Here is an 18,494-nt window from a genome sequence, read left to right on the forward strand (position 1 = left end):
CTCACGCTCTCTACACCAAGTGGAAAACACATTCCACTTAAGGCTGTACAATCTCCTGGTGGAAGGAGCCCTGGAGCTGAGCAAGGTCTCGACCACATCTGCTGACAGTCCAGCCTCTAGGTACCGGGCCCCCTCAGGGGCCAGACCCAGAGATCCCAAAACTCTGGGATCTCTGGCAGGGGTGAAATATTGTGCCCCCTGTCTCAGAGAGCAGATCCCTCCTCAGAGGGACCTGCCACGGGAGACCGTCTAGCAGTGCTACATTGTCTGAGAACCATACCCGGGTCGGCCAACTGGGTGCTCAACAGTGATCCCTGGGGACATACATTGCTCTGAGAAATGACAGTTTCCCCAGGGATCACAGGAGCCAATCTGCATAAAGGGCGTGATTTCAGACCCTCCTGATCAGATACGAAACTACAGACGTATTGTCTGTTCGTATCAGGACATGGCAGCCGCGGAGGTCCGTGAAAAAGCTCCTCAGAGCTCTGTAGACTGCCAGCATTTCCAGGCAATTTACGTGCCAGGAGGAATGCCGGGTCTCCCATGGACCTCTCGCAAAAGTAGCCGTCCATGACCACGTCCCAACCAGTGAGGGAGGCATCAGTTGAAACGGTTTTCCGGCAACATGATGCTCCCAGCACTGGCCCCCGGGACAGGAACCAAGGTCTCTTCCATATGACGAGGGAACGAAGGCATCTGCGCGTTACCCTGATCATACAGAATGGTTTTCCCCTCGAGGAAAACCCCCCTGGTTCCCAGCCACCAATGTAGGGGTCTCGTGCAGCAGGTCAAGATATATTCTGTTGGACACAGCCGCAATGAGCCCCAGCAGTCCTTAAAACTGCTTCACAGTGATGCTGTGGCCTAGCTTCAATTTAGTGCCCACCGCCCGTATGGACTCGATTCGCGCGGGAGACAATTGTGCCCACAATGTAGGGAATCTTATACGACTCCCAGGAACATGGTTCTCTGAGAAGGCGTCAACACGCTACTGCGTGTAGAGTCTCAACCCCAAGCACTGAGAGCAGCCAAGGTCGACACCTCAATGCCTAACTGCTGCTACTCGCGACTGGGCCAATATGAGCCCAGTTGATGTAGTTCAGCACACGGATGCCCCAAAGACTCAGTCGGAGCCAGAGCTGCATCCATGCACCCGAGAACGTGCGAGGGGAAAGCCAGGCCATATGGAAGAACCTGATATTGGTACACTTCGCCCCCGAAAGCGAACCTCAGGAACTTCCTGTGACACAGAAGGACGGATACCTGGAAGTATGCGTCCTCTTCAGATCCATCGTGACAGACCAGTCCTCAGACTCAATCTGAATCACGACGGAGGAATTGTAAGCATCTTGAATCTGAATCTCCTCAGAGAATTATCCAAGTACCTCAGATCTAAAGTTGGACACAACTCGCCATCCTTCTTAGGAACTATGAAGAACCGGCTATAGAACCCGGACTTCCTGTCTGGCGGAGGAGCACGTTTTGTGGCCTCCTTACCAACAGGTCGAGGCTGGCTTCGGGTGTCCACTGAGCCTCACTCACGACCCCCTGAAGCGGCTGACCGGCAGGGAGCAGTCCAGAATGATTCTCAGTGCGCGGATGCATTCACTGCCAGCCGCAGTTCTCTCTAGAGGCGGATGGAGCAGCGTGCGTTCGCAGGAAATCGATGGGGCCCTAAGCGTACTAGACGGCGGGAGCACAATATCGATTCCCAAAAGCTCCAAAAGGGAGGCGACCTCGATCGCTCATTCCTGGGAGAGGAGACTGGCCAGCAGGGGCCTCATCTAAGGGAGAAGCTTGACAGGGCCGCAACAACTAGGGCGGACACTGCGATTAGCAATTGCTGGAACCTGATGTGTCCCGCAGGCCAAAAGGGCGGCGAGAACAACATCAACTTCTTGAGGGCTCCAAGGAGGAGCAAACCTCACAATGCATGAAAGCAGCCCCCTCAGGAACTGCCCATGCATGTTATGCTCCCACTCTTAGATGAAAATTCAGACAAGTGACACACTGAAATCTTTAAATCAGGCTGATTTAAAATATCTAACTTATCAAAGTCAGATAAAATGCCATTTCATTCCTCAGAATTAAATGCTACCATAATCACCCAACACGTGCAACCTGGTCTGAATGATAGGCTGAATAAAAATATCTAACTCCTCAAAGTCAGATAATATTTCATTTTAATTCCTCAGAATTAAATGCAGCCATAAACACCCAACCAGAGAAACATGGTCTGAATAGGTTGAATAAAAATATCTAACTCCTCAAAGTCAGATAATATTCCATTTGAATTCCTCAGAATTAAATGCAGCCATAAATCACCAGACGATACTGATTTTATAAGAATTTATATGGCCCAGTAATCTACACGTTGCCTCAGCAACGCGAGATTCGAGCAGTTATAATACAATTGGCTTTCCTCCCTCGAGAAGAAAGTCAACAGGCCCGAGACTGAAACACCCGAAAGGCGCACGGCTGTACGTGTCGAGATATTTCTCAATGAAAACAGCCAGCACCCTCAGGAGCTGACTGCATGCCTCGCACCCAACCAGTATCACATGCACACCAATCGCGTGTGTCACTTTAATTGCAGACCCGTAACCTGCGCGCTGTCTCGGCAACGTGAGATTGAATCTTGCATTAAGAAGTGGCGAGCTCTCGTTATAACTTCATCTGTCTCGATGCTGAGCACGTATAATTCCTCAGAATCAGACCGCTCAAGCATCGGATCCTCCAACCAGGGGAAGAAGCCGCAGCGCGGGCTTCCACACAGGGAGGGAGAACATCTGAACTGTCAGACGAAGACTGGGAAGATGCCTCAGCAGTCCCAAATCTCGCTGACACGTCCATCTGTGAGCCCCATGACCGGCATCGTCGAACTGATCACGAGGCTGGCCAGCCTCATTGAACACGGCCAGCCGCGATCGAAGCACCCTGAGCGGCAGCTTATCGCAATCGCCGCAGGCGGCTTCCTCGAAAGCCTCCCTAGCGTGCTGCACGCCCAGGCACTGTACACAAAGCATATGTATGTCCGTGCCTGACATATAACAGGGACACGGGTGCACACAACGCTAGTATTGAGTCGCCATACTTTTCACTTTTATATATATATTCTTTTTTTGTGACAAACAACACCAAATAGACAGACAGTTTTGTACACAAAGCGCTATGCTGAAGAGCGATAACTGCCGTTACTATGCGCCGGCCCCCCTTATGTATCTTCCGGGTATGCGGTCACATCTACGTCATGACACAACACCAATCAGGATTGGAATAGTTTCATTCATACTTCAGACACGCTGTTGCTAAGGGAGTCCAAATATCATGGTCTCGGCCACTGCTCCACGGTTCAGGCCTGTCACTTCTCCAAATCTCATGGTCTCGGCCACTGTTCTTTTCACCATTGTCTTTGTCTGCTCCATGTCAGCAACGTTACACACTCTACATAAACGGTAATAAATGAAAAAGCATAATAGGGGCACTTTAAGTGTCTTCTGATTGTCTTAATTATAATTCACTCCCTTATAATTATAGGTGCTGGATTACAGATCCTATAATTCACTACATAGTGAACATTGGCTACTACACATTAGTCTTCATCTTCACGACTGGAATCTTCATCACTATCTTCACTAGGATTGTCCAAGCCCGACGTAGAAGAGCAACTGACGGAAAAAGAAGCACGTTCAGAAAGCAGCTCATGATGGTGTTGAGTTTGTTCCTGCTCTTCGGCCTGACGTGGGCTGTGGCGTTCTTCAGTTATGGACCGATGCTCATTCCCTCATATTACATCTTCACTGTGTTGAACTCGTTTCAGGGTGAGAAACAATCACACACATCATTACACTTGGTTTAGTAGAATGCTTATATTTTTTATTAATTATAAGGTTTTATAACAAGAGTTTGGTTACAGTTTTAAAATCATGCAAACAACTTTAAATCTGTGAAATATATTTTATGAGGCAGAATTAGCAGAAATAATTTTCTGTTTTTTCTTCAGGGTTTTTCCTCTTCCTGTATTACTACCACATTCACAAAGATATAGAAGGTCATTTCTCTGATGATCCAGAAAGGTCCAACTCCACCACAACCATCGTTCAATCTAGAATGAATGGTGTGGAAAATGTTTATAATGAGCCGAATTAAGACAGAAACCCATGTTGTCTCTCAGCTGATAAGTCAACAGTAGAAGGTCAGAATACTAGTCATGTTTAATATGCTGGACAGTTTAATATGTGCGTTTAATAATAATCTGTGTCCAAAGCCCTGTTTCCACCGAAATTACCCGGAACAATTTGTACCAGGAACCTTTTTTACAAGAACTTTTTTCCCCCAGACCTGCTACTGTCTGCGTTTCCACTGCGGTCTAAAGTACCGTGAAGTTTAGGCAAATTAGTCCGGTGATGAAGGACTGCACGCGACTGCTCCTCCCAGTCAGCGAGGGATAGTAATAATTTTTGTGCAATACTGTCTGCAACAATAACAAGTATGGAGGAGATGCAAGCAGCGCTGGTTTTGCTGGTTATTTCTTGGTTTACTAAAGAGGTAATTAAGAAAATTCTGAAAGCTCGTAAAGCTAGATTTAAAATGACAACGTATGTTATCAGCCATTACAGACATTGACCGTGAGTAGGGCTGCAACAAACGATTATTCTAATAATCGATTAATCTAACGATTATTAGGGCGATTAATCAACTAATCATCGATTATTGTCGTCGGCATCAACGACTAATCAGAAACTTTTTACCGATTATTCCGCTTTTCAATTAGTTAAAACATTGAGTTATACATATTCTAACTATAAAAAAGAAAATCACTTCAGCTTTTGAAATGGTTGTTTTAACTAACTTTGAGCCAAGTTCTCAGAACTCAAATCACACACAAATGCTCTCTAAGCATTGTTTAAATATTCTGTTCTCTTTTAATTGAAAAAATAAATAATAATAAACAAAAATTGGCTGCATTACAGACAAAAAAAGATGTTTCCATCTATCTCTTGGCAGCAGTATTAAGAGCTTCATTTGTAAAACAATAATAGGCCCCACTGCTTTTCTTAGAACTGAAACAGAAAAAGAGGACATTTACTTCAGGACACAAAGAATGGTAAAAATACATAATATTAATCTCTTACATGACAATTGAGCTAACAGATTCTCATTCACCTTTTAATTAACAATATGAAAAAGTAACTGACATTATATTATTCCTAACATCGCCTTTTATAAGTCTTCATGCATATGGAACTAAATACAGGCAAGTGAAAAACTAGCCCAGGGGGGCTTCTCCGGTAAAGGGGGGCTTCTCTGGTAAAAATCGCATTTGGGGGGTCAAATATTAGGTTTTTTTGGCATGGTTGCCTACTAAAATTCGCATTCCCGAGGCTAAATATCACATAATTGGGGTCGCTTCAACCCGCGGACATGAAAAACAGCCCGCAGCAACAGTGTTGAAGTAGCCCAATTCCACGGGAAAACAGCGGACTTGGTAACACTACTCCTGTAAAAAGTTTCGCCTTGCACGTCTCAATCAGCTCCCTAGTTCAGTAGTCAGGGCACTGATCAGGACAAGAGTCAATGGGCTAACTCCCTGATCAGTGCCCTGACTACTGAACTAGGGAGCTGATTGAGACGCAGCCTTAGTTTGAAGTTTTGTGAAACTTTCCCACATCTTGCTAGTTCAGATTTGTTTGCACTCCATCATTCGTGCTGTTTTCTTCTACCGCAACATTTGTAAGGGCTGCATTACACTCTAATCGCGATATTGCAGGCCCTTACATTAGGTCACGTGAGATCAAACGACTACTCGACAAAAAAGATATTTGTCAACATTTTTTTATTGACGTTGTCGACTAATCGTTTCAGCCCTAGCCGTGAGATGGCCCAGACGACCGTGAGATGGCTTAAGCCTGGAACACACCAAACCGACGGACGGCCGGTGGGCAGTTTTCCCCGTCGGCTGATGTTGGTCCTCGTTGGCTTTTTTTTCCCGGCGTCGGCGTTTGTCTGTCAGTCGGGCCATCTGACCGTTCTGATTGGCTGTTCTGCTAGCGAAGCAGTGCACAAGAAAAAAACAAACAGAAGTGAGCGTCTGTGGTGAGCGAGATTATAAGGTGCTTTGTTTATATAGGGTATACAGGGTAGCTCTTCCAGTTTCCCGCTTTGAATAATGAAAACCGACTACTGCCACCAGCTGGTACGGAAAGGTATTTCCTCTGACGCAGGTGCAGAACGGACTTGGTACTTGGCCGTCAAATGTAGCGCGTCTTGGGGCTTGGTGTGTCAGGGCAATTTTGGACACAGACGCTGCCGACGTGAGCCAACGTGAGCCAACTCTGCAGTTCTCTACTTTCGTCGCCACTAGTTGGTCGCGTCGGTTTGGTGTGTTCCTTGCTTCAGACGAACGCGCGCCATCAGACAGAAATAGTAAGACTGATATTTACTGAACACAGACTGAAACTCGCAAAAGACTTTTAAAAATGCCGGTTGAAATAAAATGCTGCGTGAGTTCAACGAATCAGCATGTTCAGCGCCCAGTCCCACCCCCGAAAGTTCCTGAACTTTGAAAAAGTACTACCTCACAACCAGGGACTTTTGGAGGGGGAAATATTTAGCCAGAACTTCATTTAGACCCTTGTTCCTGAGGTCGAAACACAGTGTACCACCCCAAAGTTCCTAGTTCCTGGGGAAAGATCCTGCGGTGGAAACATGGCTTTATATGCTGTACGGTGAGGGGATATAATAACTCATAATGGGATCATAAGTGGGATCATTAGCTTTTAAACACATTACAAACAAAATTTAACACGTAGATGAACGTTATCACTGGAAGCTACTCTTTACAAATCATATATTTTTTCTTGTATAACTGTAACCCTTGTTATGATATATATATTGTTTGACTGACTTTTGAATGTTTAAATTGTGCAATGAACATTATTTCATTCTTGATGTAGGATATTAGTTTTAAAGATGTAAGTAAAAAAGTGCATTAATATAATCATTTTAATTTGTGCATTATATTCAATATTTTGATTTTGTCTTTCTACATATGTATAAATATATCAGTGGTAGACTATCATATATGCATTTTATTACAGGTTTCTTAGCAGTAGTTCTGCATTTGATATTTCTGATAGAGTGAGACAGGCTTGTGTAACACTAGAGGGCGCTGTGAGATTGTGCAGTGTAACTCATAATTGAGACTGAGGCTGAAGTTGGAGATGTGAATGAGATTATTGAACACAGACTCAGTGCGACATGTAGTTGCAATTACAACCAGATATTGACTCAATACTTGTGATTCGGTGACTAATAAACTTCCTCTCTCCAGTTGAATGAGCATTTCACGTGTTGATTTTGGATTTATTGGCTTTAATGTTGTGGATGTTTTTTAATGTTCATTGAAGAACACAAATAACTCATCATGGTTTTATGACACTTCCAGTCACACACACTGCTAATAAATGCTGTTCTTTTGAACTTTCTATTCATTAAAGAATCCTAAAAAAAAAACATGCATCACAGTTTCCACAAAAATATGAACCAGCACAACCGTTTCCAAAATTGATAAGCATTAATGTTTCTTGAGCATCAGTTCATCATACTAGAATGATTTCTGAATGATCATATGACACTGAAGATAGGGTTGATTTTAATCGATTCTCAATTTTACAAAACAATATCGATTCTTAAATCCCAAGAATCGATTAGTTATCCTGTTTAAAATGAATGAATGAAATAAACATTGTAGCGTGCCTCCCGTCCAATAAATCGTAATAATCTTTGTGCTTTATTACTATTGATATGAAACAAAGTCTTACATTTTAAATTACATCTATTTTTTTTTTTTTACAAAATTTAAAAACATAAGAACCTTTTTGTTTCGGCGCGAGATCGCTCTGCCGCAGCTCAGCTCGAGAACTGGCAGTACGGAGCGCACATGGACGGATCTTCTCTTCCGCCTTAATACCAGTTACAGCGCGAATTAACATGAATGAGCATCTGAAAGTGTGTTAAAAGATACAGGACAACTTACTGAAATCCGTATCATGTCACATAGAATAGCTCAATCAGTATTTCAACCACAGAAAAACGTGAGTAAAACGGCTTGTAAACAATGTCATGTAACATCACATTTACCTCAGAAAAACCATATCCTGTGTCCATAAACTCGTTAGTGAGCTAGAAAAATTTACTCTAGAGAGGAGCATTTTGATAATTATATGCACCACATTACATAGGCTATTCATTGTCATTTTTAATGTTCTTCAATATTTAATGCATGTATGTATGAATAAATCTGGCACGTTTTTATGACAGCCACCATTTGAATGTTTATATTTCAAAAAACTAATTGGAAAAGAAATATGATTATGTAATTGTAAAGTTAATATTAAAACTTTATCATTTAAAAAAAAAAACAATTTAGTGTAATTTAAGTGTTTGTATACAAATCAGTTAATTTTTATATTAGTAGGCTAATGTAGTACCAAATGACTCCCATAATTTACAACATTAGTTCAGAGATTTTTTTTCCTTGAGAAAATATGTCATGTATTGTACCTGATAGTATATCCAAAATAATCGAATATTGAATTAAATTGAATCTAATTGAAAGCTTGTGAATCGAAATCGAATTGTGACATTTTTGTCAATACCTAGCCCTAACTTAAGACTGGAGTAGTGATGCTGAAAATTCAGCTTTGATAACATTTTCTTGAATTTCTTTAATGAAATGGCTTGATTATGGCAAAAAAAATCATAATGAAAAGTGACAGTGATGAGCATTGTGTAAAAAACCAGTAAAAAACGCAGAACGCTCAGCACTTCAGGGCTCGACATTAAGCCTGTTCACATGCTTGTCCTTCGGACAAGTAAATCTGTCATTCACTTGTCCGAGTAAAACATTTGCTTGTCCGGATTTTCCGGGCTATCGACAACATATCCTCAGTTGGAGCCCCGAAAGAAACGGGTGGCCCCTCATGGGAAGGACCACCGCGATCTTCCGGGAACTGCGCCGGCGCAGCGGAGGGGGGAGGGGCCCGAGCAGCCTGTTGACTGGGCGGGGGTGCCCTGACCGTCACCCTCAGATCTCCACCAAAGGCATCAGCCAAAGTAGCAGCCCTCTGCTTTGCAGCGGGAGGACCACTAGATCGGGGGATACGCAATGGGACTCCACCCCTTTTCAGGTATTGGAGCCTAGACCGTAGCACTGCGATGGTCATGTTCGCGCAGTGCGAACATGAGTCATCCACGAAAGCCGCCTCTGCGTGCTTTACGCCCAAACACGAGACAGCGATCGTGTCCGTCAACTGGGGACAGAAATCGACGGCATCCAGAAACACACGGTTTGAATGACATCTTGAAGAAGACGCAGCGTCAAACCGTGTTGCTCTTTTAGTGAGAGAAGAAAAACCGCTCCGACAGTGCCGAGGCACACAGGGGAAATGGCCGCGGCTCACAGCAGTTCAAAGGTGCAAGCCCGCTGTGAGCACTCAATGAGAAAACGCCCAGCGAGCTGTGGAAAAAGCTGTTTGTTTTCTTCGGAGTCTCGCGACCACCGCTGCAAGGCACCGTCACACCGACACTGGACCGGAACAGGTAGGACTTTTCTTCTCTCCGCTCGTAAAGATGAAAAAACTCTCCGTAGGAACACCAGAATGCTGAATGCTCGGCTCCGAAGTTGAAAGCGGTATGCGGCACTTCCACTTCCTTATTTATACCCGCAACGCGGGGCGGTGCGTGGAATGCGTGATCGCATGCCAAGGTTTATTGGCTCGTTTTTAATTACTCGAAGTAGGTCGGTCTCTGAAAACAGATCCCAATTCGTCGGTCAGTTCCGACGTACGTCGAACGTGACCGACTGAAAGGGAACTGTTATTTTACAGATTTCTCCTTATTTAAATTAAGTTAAATTATGTTTTTGTTTGGCAGCCGTTGCTGCCAGTCAGGGCCGGCTCTAGCTCTTTGGTTGCCCTAGGCGAGATTGAGTTTTGCGCCCCCCCCCCCCCTCTAATTATTAAGCCCACCGGCAACTATAGTTGCCAGTGTATAGTTGTAATTTTCCTTCTGTAAGTATTTTTCTAGATATTATCCATGTTTTATATCTTAATGACACACAAGCAGACAACCAAATAAAGGATTTCAAGAAAAAAAAAATATATTAACTTCCTTCCTGTCACATGAGACTGCCAACTTCCTACCCCTACTTCCAGGGAGCACAACGAAGGCAAACCCTCCCAAAGAAAGGTCATTTTCATGTTACTAATAAGTATTTTTTGTTGACATATATATATATCAACATAATCATGAAGGTCTCTAGAATCATCCAAACAAAACACATCTTACAACAGATCTATAGTTTTTAGTATACTTAGTCAAACATAATAAATTTGATTATGAATAAAGATTGATCTGTTGAAAGCAGTTATTTTGAGTTAGATGCTAAATGTTCTCCTCTTATTCATATTTGACATTGAAGGGGTGCATACAACATATTTGCCCACTGACAACTATAGTTGCCACAGATTCAAATACGATTTTCAAGAAAAAATACAAAAACCTGGGGAAAATAAATGCAGAACATGCCATTCAGAAAAAATTGGGCACAAATGGGTTAAGTATTTATAAAAACTATATAAACAAAAATGCTCCTATTGTTACTCCAAGACTTAAAAAGCTAATTATGACTTAAATGATACACTCTAATAAATTGCACATACAAAAATACTACAAAGAAAGTTGGAGGATATTTAACAAATTATGACTCAAACTATGGATGAACAAACAAAAATGCTTTTATAGTCACTCCAACACTTAATCAAGAAAGTTAAGACTTGAAGGATCAACTGCAATAAATTGGTCATACACAAATGCTAGAAAGAATGTTCAAGGATATTTACCAAATATTAACTCCATAAACTGTGCAAAAACTCTCTTAAGCACCTGTAAAGACACTTAAGCAAATTATGACCCATAAACTGGATGAACTATACCCTCTACAAACAAAAGTGCTATTATGGATACACTGTACTTACCACTACAAAATTAAAATATATAAGTTCTTGTAGCTCTATCCCTATCTTAAATAATAAAAGATGAACAGTTGTTTCTGGCATTTCTATTCACCTTCAAAATTGACGCAGCATTAAAATTTGGCTCGTCTGGATTTCCTTATTGTCAGTGAAATGCGTAGTAATATGTAGATAACTAGCTAGCTAGTGATAGCTTAGTGACAGCAATAAAACGTCCAATGCCGTCCAATATTAGTTGATAATATCGATAATACGAAGTAAATTTATTTCGTTTGACACCTTTATGGCTGAGATGAGAAGACTTACCTCTATACTGGGCTTTCTTTTGATCGTCTGCCTTTCTCTTTTACCATCCCTGTGCACTCGAGGGTTTAGACCGCTTCATTTTTGAAGAACGCGCCAGTGCTGAGCACTTGCCTGACATAACGCCTGTGCTAGACAATATTTACTTTCAATTCAATCTAATAATAAGGTTAAGTAATTAAACGTGAGGCTGAGGGGGCGCCCAAGGATGATCATGTTTAATAAACAGTATGTTTTATTTTGCTTGTTTTAATTCTATGCTTAATGGGAAGTAAGTTTAAGGGCGCCACTAGAGGGCGCCTGGCTGCGCCCCCAACACATTTGTCGCCCTAGGCAACCGCCTAGCTCGCCTATAGCAAACGCCGGCCCTGCTGCCAGTCATTTTATTTTATTTATTTTTTATTTTTTTTTACAGTGTAGGTGTATTTTTACATTCAAACTGTAATTCTGGATACAAATATAACAAACTATATAGGAAACTAAATATCAAACAATAATCTGTTTTTAAAGAGTACAAATCTGCACTGCTCTCCAGGTTGAAACTTTCAAGCCTCTGCCCACACCACTTGACCAATTAATTAAATACAACAGCATATAAAAATAAATATACACATTTGCTAACTGTAGTTTAAAACAAACATTATTATTTGTAAGTTTATTTGCTGTCTTTACGTGTTCAATTGAGCGTGATTGGTCAATCTGAACGTCATCTAGAAATCTGGCCAATGACAACTGTGCGCGCCTTCTACCGATCAAATTTGAAAATACACCCGTTGCCATTGGAGTGCTCGCGGGCGCGGCAATTCTAATCTGCAACAGGACTGCTTCGTCAGTCCATTAATGGCATCACATGGATCATTTTACATCTGTTAAAATCTTATTTTGGACGAATTTTGATTGTGGGATGTCGACTGAGAACGAAAAACATGGAGAAAAACAGACATTTAAGTTACCAATGGCGGACAACAGACGGCAGAAGGTAAATAAATACCTTTAGATTTTTTCTACTGTCACATCAATATATAGTGCATTGAAGTGATAATGTTATGCTAATCGCAAATAACTTACATATTCTGTTTCTGTGTTTTGTTATGTTGTAATACTGTTAAGCTAGGACTGGGCACTATGACGATGATAGTGACTATCCAATATTGCACACAATTATCTCAAAATCCCTGTCATGTGAGGTATTCGCTTGATTTAAACAGTCAGTTATGTTTGAAGTAACGTTAGAGTTAAACGGTTCAAGTTAACGTGGGGAAACCCGGATGAGTGTCATTGTGCTTTCATTCTTAAAGGGGCAGCAGCTTAATAAACTGCCGTCTCATAATTTGAATCAAACAACAAAAGACTAGAGAAGACCATCTGCGTTTTTAATCAAGTGATATTATTGCATAGAATATCATGCAGTGAAGACTAAGCAGTATTATTCTGTAGTATTTTCTTAATAAAATATCTAGAAAATAACTATACTGTGATATTGTTATTGTGAAATAAAATTTCTCATGTATGTAGAATAATATGGTCATAATGCCCATCCCTACTGTCAGCTAGTTTTAAGATCAAGCTTGTCATAAAAAGTAAAGGAGTTTTGGAATGAGTAATCGGAGAACACTGTCACGTATACTCATTCAACAGAGAGGACAGGAAACCACCATCCTTGGACTCTGAAGAATTACAGGAAAACCAGGAGTTTGGATCTACTGTGAAGTTTTTGTATGGACCTGGTGAGTACATTTGGCAAGTCCATGTCTCTGTCAGTAAGTTGATAATTAATATTAATGTTTTATCAAATAAATTAATATTCATTTGTGTGTGTGTATGTTTCTTCCCCCCTCATAATCCTGAAGTTTTGGGAATGAAAATCTGCCACATGATCTTAAGAGGAAGTGAGTATTCATGTCATATCCAACATTAATACTATTATGGTACCCTTATGTGTGTGGAAATGTGAACACAGGCAACTCAAGGCACAACTCAGGTTCAAACGTACCTTCTTGAGTTTAAAAGCATAGCTCACTCAAAATGAAAACTCCCTCATCGTTTTCTCACCCTCATATCTTATCAAACTTGTATGACTTTCTTCTGTGAAACAAAATATTTTGAATAATGTTGGTAACCAAGCTACATTGGACCAAATTTTATGGATAATAATTACCAATAACCATCTCAAAGCTGAGCGGACTGTGTTCATATAGCCAGAATATCTCAATGTCAAATGTTGTTTAAAGGAAAGGTACAAAATCAAAATCCTCCCTTTTTAAGGACTTTTCAGTGAATCACTGTCTTTTTCTGTCTTTCTTTTACAGATCCAGCTGATTATTGGAGATTTGGGAAATGATTGCTCATTATCTGCTGTGTCCGTCCCTTCTGGTGTAGAATCATGGACCTGTTGTATGTTTTGATTTTATATTTCTTATTACACTATATAGCTTGGATTCTGAATTAAAAGGTAAATGATTGTCTACATATATTATCAGAGCTATATGGAGCCCTCGGGGGTCAGTTGAATATAGAGGAAAACAATATAAAACTTATTTGGAAAATACAAAGTAAATACAAAACAGTAAATGGCACAATTTGTTATTTTGTTATAAGGCGAAATCATGACCTCATCAGATATGAGTATCTATGTGTTCACAATGAGATATGGGTATTCATGTGTTCACACTGAGATATGAGTATTCATGTGTTCACACTGAGATATGAGTATTCATGTGTTCACACTGAGATATGGGTATTCATGTGTTCACACTGAGATATGAGTATTCATGTGTTCACACTGAGATATGAGTATTCATGTGTTCACACTGAGATATGAGTATTCATGTGTTCACACTGAGATATGAGTATTCATGTGTTCACACCAAGATATGAGTATTCATGTGTTCACACTGAGATATAAGTATCTATGTGTTCACACTGAGATATAAGTATCTATGTGTTCACACTGAGATATGGGTATTCATGTGTTCACACCGAGATATAAGTATCTATGTGTTCACACTGAGATATAAGTATCTATGTGTTCACACTGAGATATGGGTATTCATGTGTTCACACTGAGATATGAGTATTCATGTGTTCACACTGAGATATGGGTATTCATGTGTTCACACTGAGATATGAGCATTCATGTGTTCACACTGAGATATGGGTTTTCATGTGTTCACACTGAGATATGGGTATTCATGTGTTCACACTGAGATATGAGTATTCATGTGTTCACACTGAGATATGAGTATTCATGTGTTCACACTGAGATATGGGTATCCATGTGTTCACACTGAGATATGAGTATTCATGTGTTCACACTGAGATATGGGTATCCATGTGTTCACACATGGAACACATGGTATCCATGTGTTCACACTGAGATATGAGTATTCATGTGTTCACACTGAGATATGGGTATCCATGTGTTCACACTGAGATATGAGTATTCATGTGTTCACACTGAGATATGAGTATTCATGTGTTCACACTGAGATATGAGTATTCATGTGTTCACACTGAGATATGAGTATTCATGTGTTCACACTGAGATATGAGTATTCATGTGTTCACACTGAGATATGAGTATTCATGTGTTCACACTGAGATATGGGTATCCATGTGTTCACACTGAGATATGAGTATTCATGTGTTCACACTGAGATATGAGTATTCATGTGTTCACACTGAGATATGAGTATTCATGTGTTCACACTGAGATATGAGTATTCATGTGTTCACACTGAGATATGAGTATTCATGTGTTCACACTGAGATATGGGTATCCATGTGTTCACACTGAGATATGGGTATTCATGTGTTCACACTGAGATATGGGTATCCATGTGTTCACACTGAGATATGGGTATTCATGTGTTCACACTGAGATATGAGTATTCATGTGTTCACACTGAGATATGAGTATTCATGTGTTCACACTGAGATATGAGTATTCATGTGTTCACACTGAGATATGGGTATCCATGTGTTCACACTGAGATATGGGTATTCATGTGTTCACACTGAGATATGGGTATTCATGTGTTCACACTGAGATATGAGTATTCATGTGTTCACACTGAGATATGAGTATTCATGTGTTCACACTGAGATATGAGTATTCATGTGTTCACACTGAGATATGGGTATCCATGTGTTCACACTGAGATATGGGTATTCATGTGTTCACACTGAGATATGGGTATCCATGTGTTCACACTGAGATATGGGTATTCATGTGTTCACACTGAGATATGGGCATTCATGTGTTCACACTGAGATATGAGTATTCATGTGTTCACACTGAGATATGGGTATCCATGTGTTCACACTGAGATATGGGTATTCATGTGTTCACACTGAGATATGAGTATTCATGTGTTCACACTGAGATATGAGTATTCATGTGTTCACACTGAGATATGGGTATCCATGTGTTCACACTGAGATATGGGTATTCATGTGTTCACACTGAGATTTGGGTATTCATGTGTTCACACTGAGATATGAGTATTCATGTGTTCACACTGAGATACGAGTATTCATGTGTTCACACCGAGATATGAGTATTCATGTGTTCACACCGAGATATAAGTATCTATGTGTTCACACTGAGATATAAGTATCTATGTGTTCACACTGAGATATGGGTATTCATGTGTTCACACTGAGATATGAGTATTCATGTGTTCACACTGAGATATGGGTATTCATGTGTTCACACTGAGATATGAGCATTCATGTGTTCACACTGAGATATGAGCATTCATGTGTTCACACTGAGATATGGGTTTTCATGTGTTCACACTGAGATATGGGTATTCATGTGTTCACACTGAGATATGGGTATTCATGTGTTCACACTGAGATATGAGTATTCATGTGTTCACACTGAGATATGAGTATTCATGTGTTCACACTGAGATATGGGTATCCATGTGTTCACACTGAGATATGGGTATTCAAGTGTTCACACTGAGATATGGGTATCCATGTGTTCACACTGAGATATGGGTATTCATGTGTTCACACTGAGATATGGGTATTCATGTGTTCACACTGAGATATGAGTATTCATGTGTTCACACTGAGATATGGGTATCCATGTGTTCACACTGAGATATGGGTATTCATGTGTTCACACTGAGATATGAGTATTCATGTGTTCACACTGAGATATGAGTATTCATGTGTTCACACTGAGATATGAGTATTCATGTGTTCACACTGAGATATGGGTATCCATGTGTTCACACTGAGATATGGGTATTCATGTGTTCACACTGAGATATGGGTATTCATGTGTTCACACTGAGATATGGGTATTCATGTGTTCACACTGAGATATGGGTATTCATGTGTTCACACTGAGATATGGGTATTCATGTGTTCACACTGAGATATGGGTATTCATGTGTTCACACTGAGATATGGGTTTTCATGTGTTCACACTGAGATATGGGTATTCATGTGTTCACACTGAGATATGGGTTTTCATGTGTTCACACTGAGATATGAGTATTCATGTGTTCACACTGAGATATGGGTATCCATGTGTTCACACTGAGATATGGGTATTCATGTGTTCACACTGAGATATGGGTATTCATGTGTTCACACTGAGATATGAGTATTCATGTGTTCACACTGAGATATGAGTATCCATGTGTTCACACTGAGATATGAGTATTCATGTGTTCACACTGAGATATGGGTATCCATGTGTTCACACTGAGATATGGGTATTCATGTGTTCACACTGAGATATGGGTATTCATGTGTTCACACTGAGATATGGGTATTCATGTGTTCACACTGAGATATGGGTATTCATGTGTTCACACTGAGATATGGGTATTCATGTGTTCACACTGAGATATGAGTATTCATGTGGTCACACTGAGATATGGGTATTCATGTGTTCACACTGAGATATGAGTATTCATGTGGTCACACTGAGATATGGGTATTCATGTGTTCACACTGAGATATGGGTTTTCATGTGTTCACACTGAGATATGAGTATTCATGTGTTCACACTGAGATATGGGTATTCATGTGTTCACACTGAGATATGGGTTTTCATGTGTTCACACTGAGATATGAGTATTCATGTGTTCACACTGAGATATGGGTATTCATGTGTTCACACTGAGATATGAGTATTCATGTGTTCACACTGAGATATGGGTATTCATGTGTTCACACTGAGATATGAGTATTCATTTGTTCACACTGAGATATGAGTATTCATGTGTTCACACTGAGATATAAGTATCTATATGTTCACACTGAGATATGGGTATTCATGTGTTCACACTGAGATATGGGTATTCATGTGTTCACACTGAGATACGAGTATTCATGTGCTCACACTTAGATATGGGTATTCATGTGTTCACACTGAGATATGAGTATTCATGTGTTCACACTGAGATACGAGTATTCATGTGTTCACACCAAGATATGAGTATTCATGTGTTCACACGGAGATATAAGTATCTATGTGTTCACACTGAGATATGGGTATTCATGTGTTCACACTGAGATATGGGTATTCATGTGTTCACACTTAGATATGAGTATTAATGTGTTCACACTGAGATATGAGTATTCATGTGTTCACACTTAGATATGGGTATTCATGTGTTCACACTTAGATATGAGTATTCATGTGTTCACACTGAGATACGAGTATTCATGTGTTCACACTTAGATATGGGTATCCATGTGTTCACACTGAGATATGAGTATTCATGTGTTCACACTGAGATATGAGTATTCATGTGTTCACACTGAGATATGAGTATTCATGTGTTCACACTGAGATATGAGTATTCATGTGTTCACACTGAGATATGAGTATTCATGTGTTCACACCAAGATATGAGTATTCATGTGTTCACACTGAGATATAAGTATCTATGTGTTCACACTGAGATATGGGTATTCATGTGTTCACACTGAGATACGAGTATTCATGTGCTCACACTGAGATATGAGTATTCATGTGTTCACACTGATATATGAGTATTTAGATTTGATTAGATTCAACTTTGTCATTACACAAGTACAGGTACAAGGCAACAAAATGCAGTTTAGGTCTAACCAGAAGTGCAATAGCAGCAAGTGCAGGATATACAATGGTTGAATAAGTGC

At 40.5% G+C, this 18,494-nt stretch overlaps 1 protein-coding gene across 1 annotated transcript in view; it reads left to right on the plus strand.

The window, feature by feature from the left end:
* Window positions 1-4,978, plus strand: part of LOC307135910 (adhesion G-protein coupled receptor G1-like) — a 37,883-nt gene extending 32,905 nt beyond the window's left edge. The window contains exons 16-17 of the mRNA XM_079832632.1: window positions 3,541-3,824; window positions 4,007-4,978. Coding sequence (XP_079688758.1) covers window positions 3,541-3,824; window positions 4,007-4,152 — 430 coding nt within the window. The 3' untranslated portion in view covers window positions 4,153-4,978. The remainder of the gene's footprint in view (window positions 1-3,540; window positions 3,825-4,006) is intronic.
* The last annotated feature ends 13,516 nt before the right edge of the window (window positions 4,979-18,494 follow it).

This window comes from Gobio gobio (assembly GCF_949357685.1).
Source record: "Gobio gobio genome assembly, chromosome: 13".
Classification (NCBI taxonomy): Eukaryota; Metazoa; Chordata; class Actinopteri; order Cypriniformes; family Gobionidae; genus Gobio; species Gobio gobio.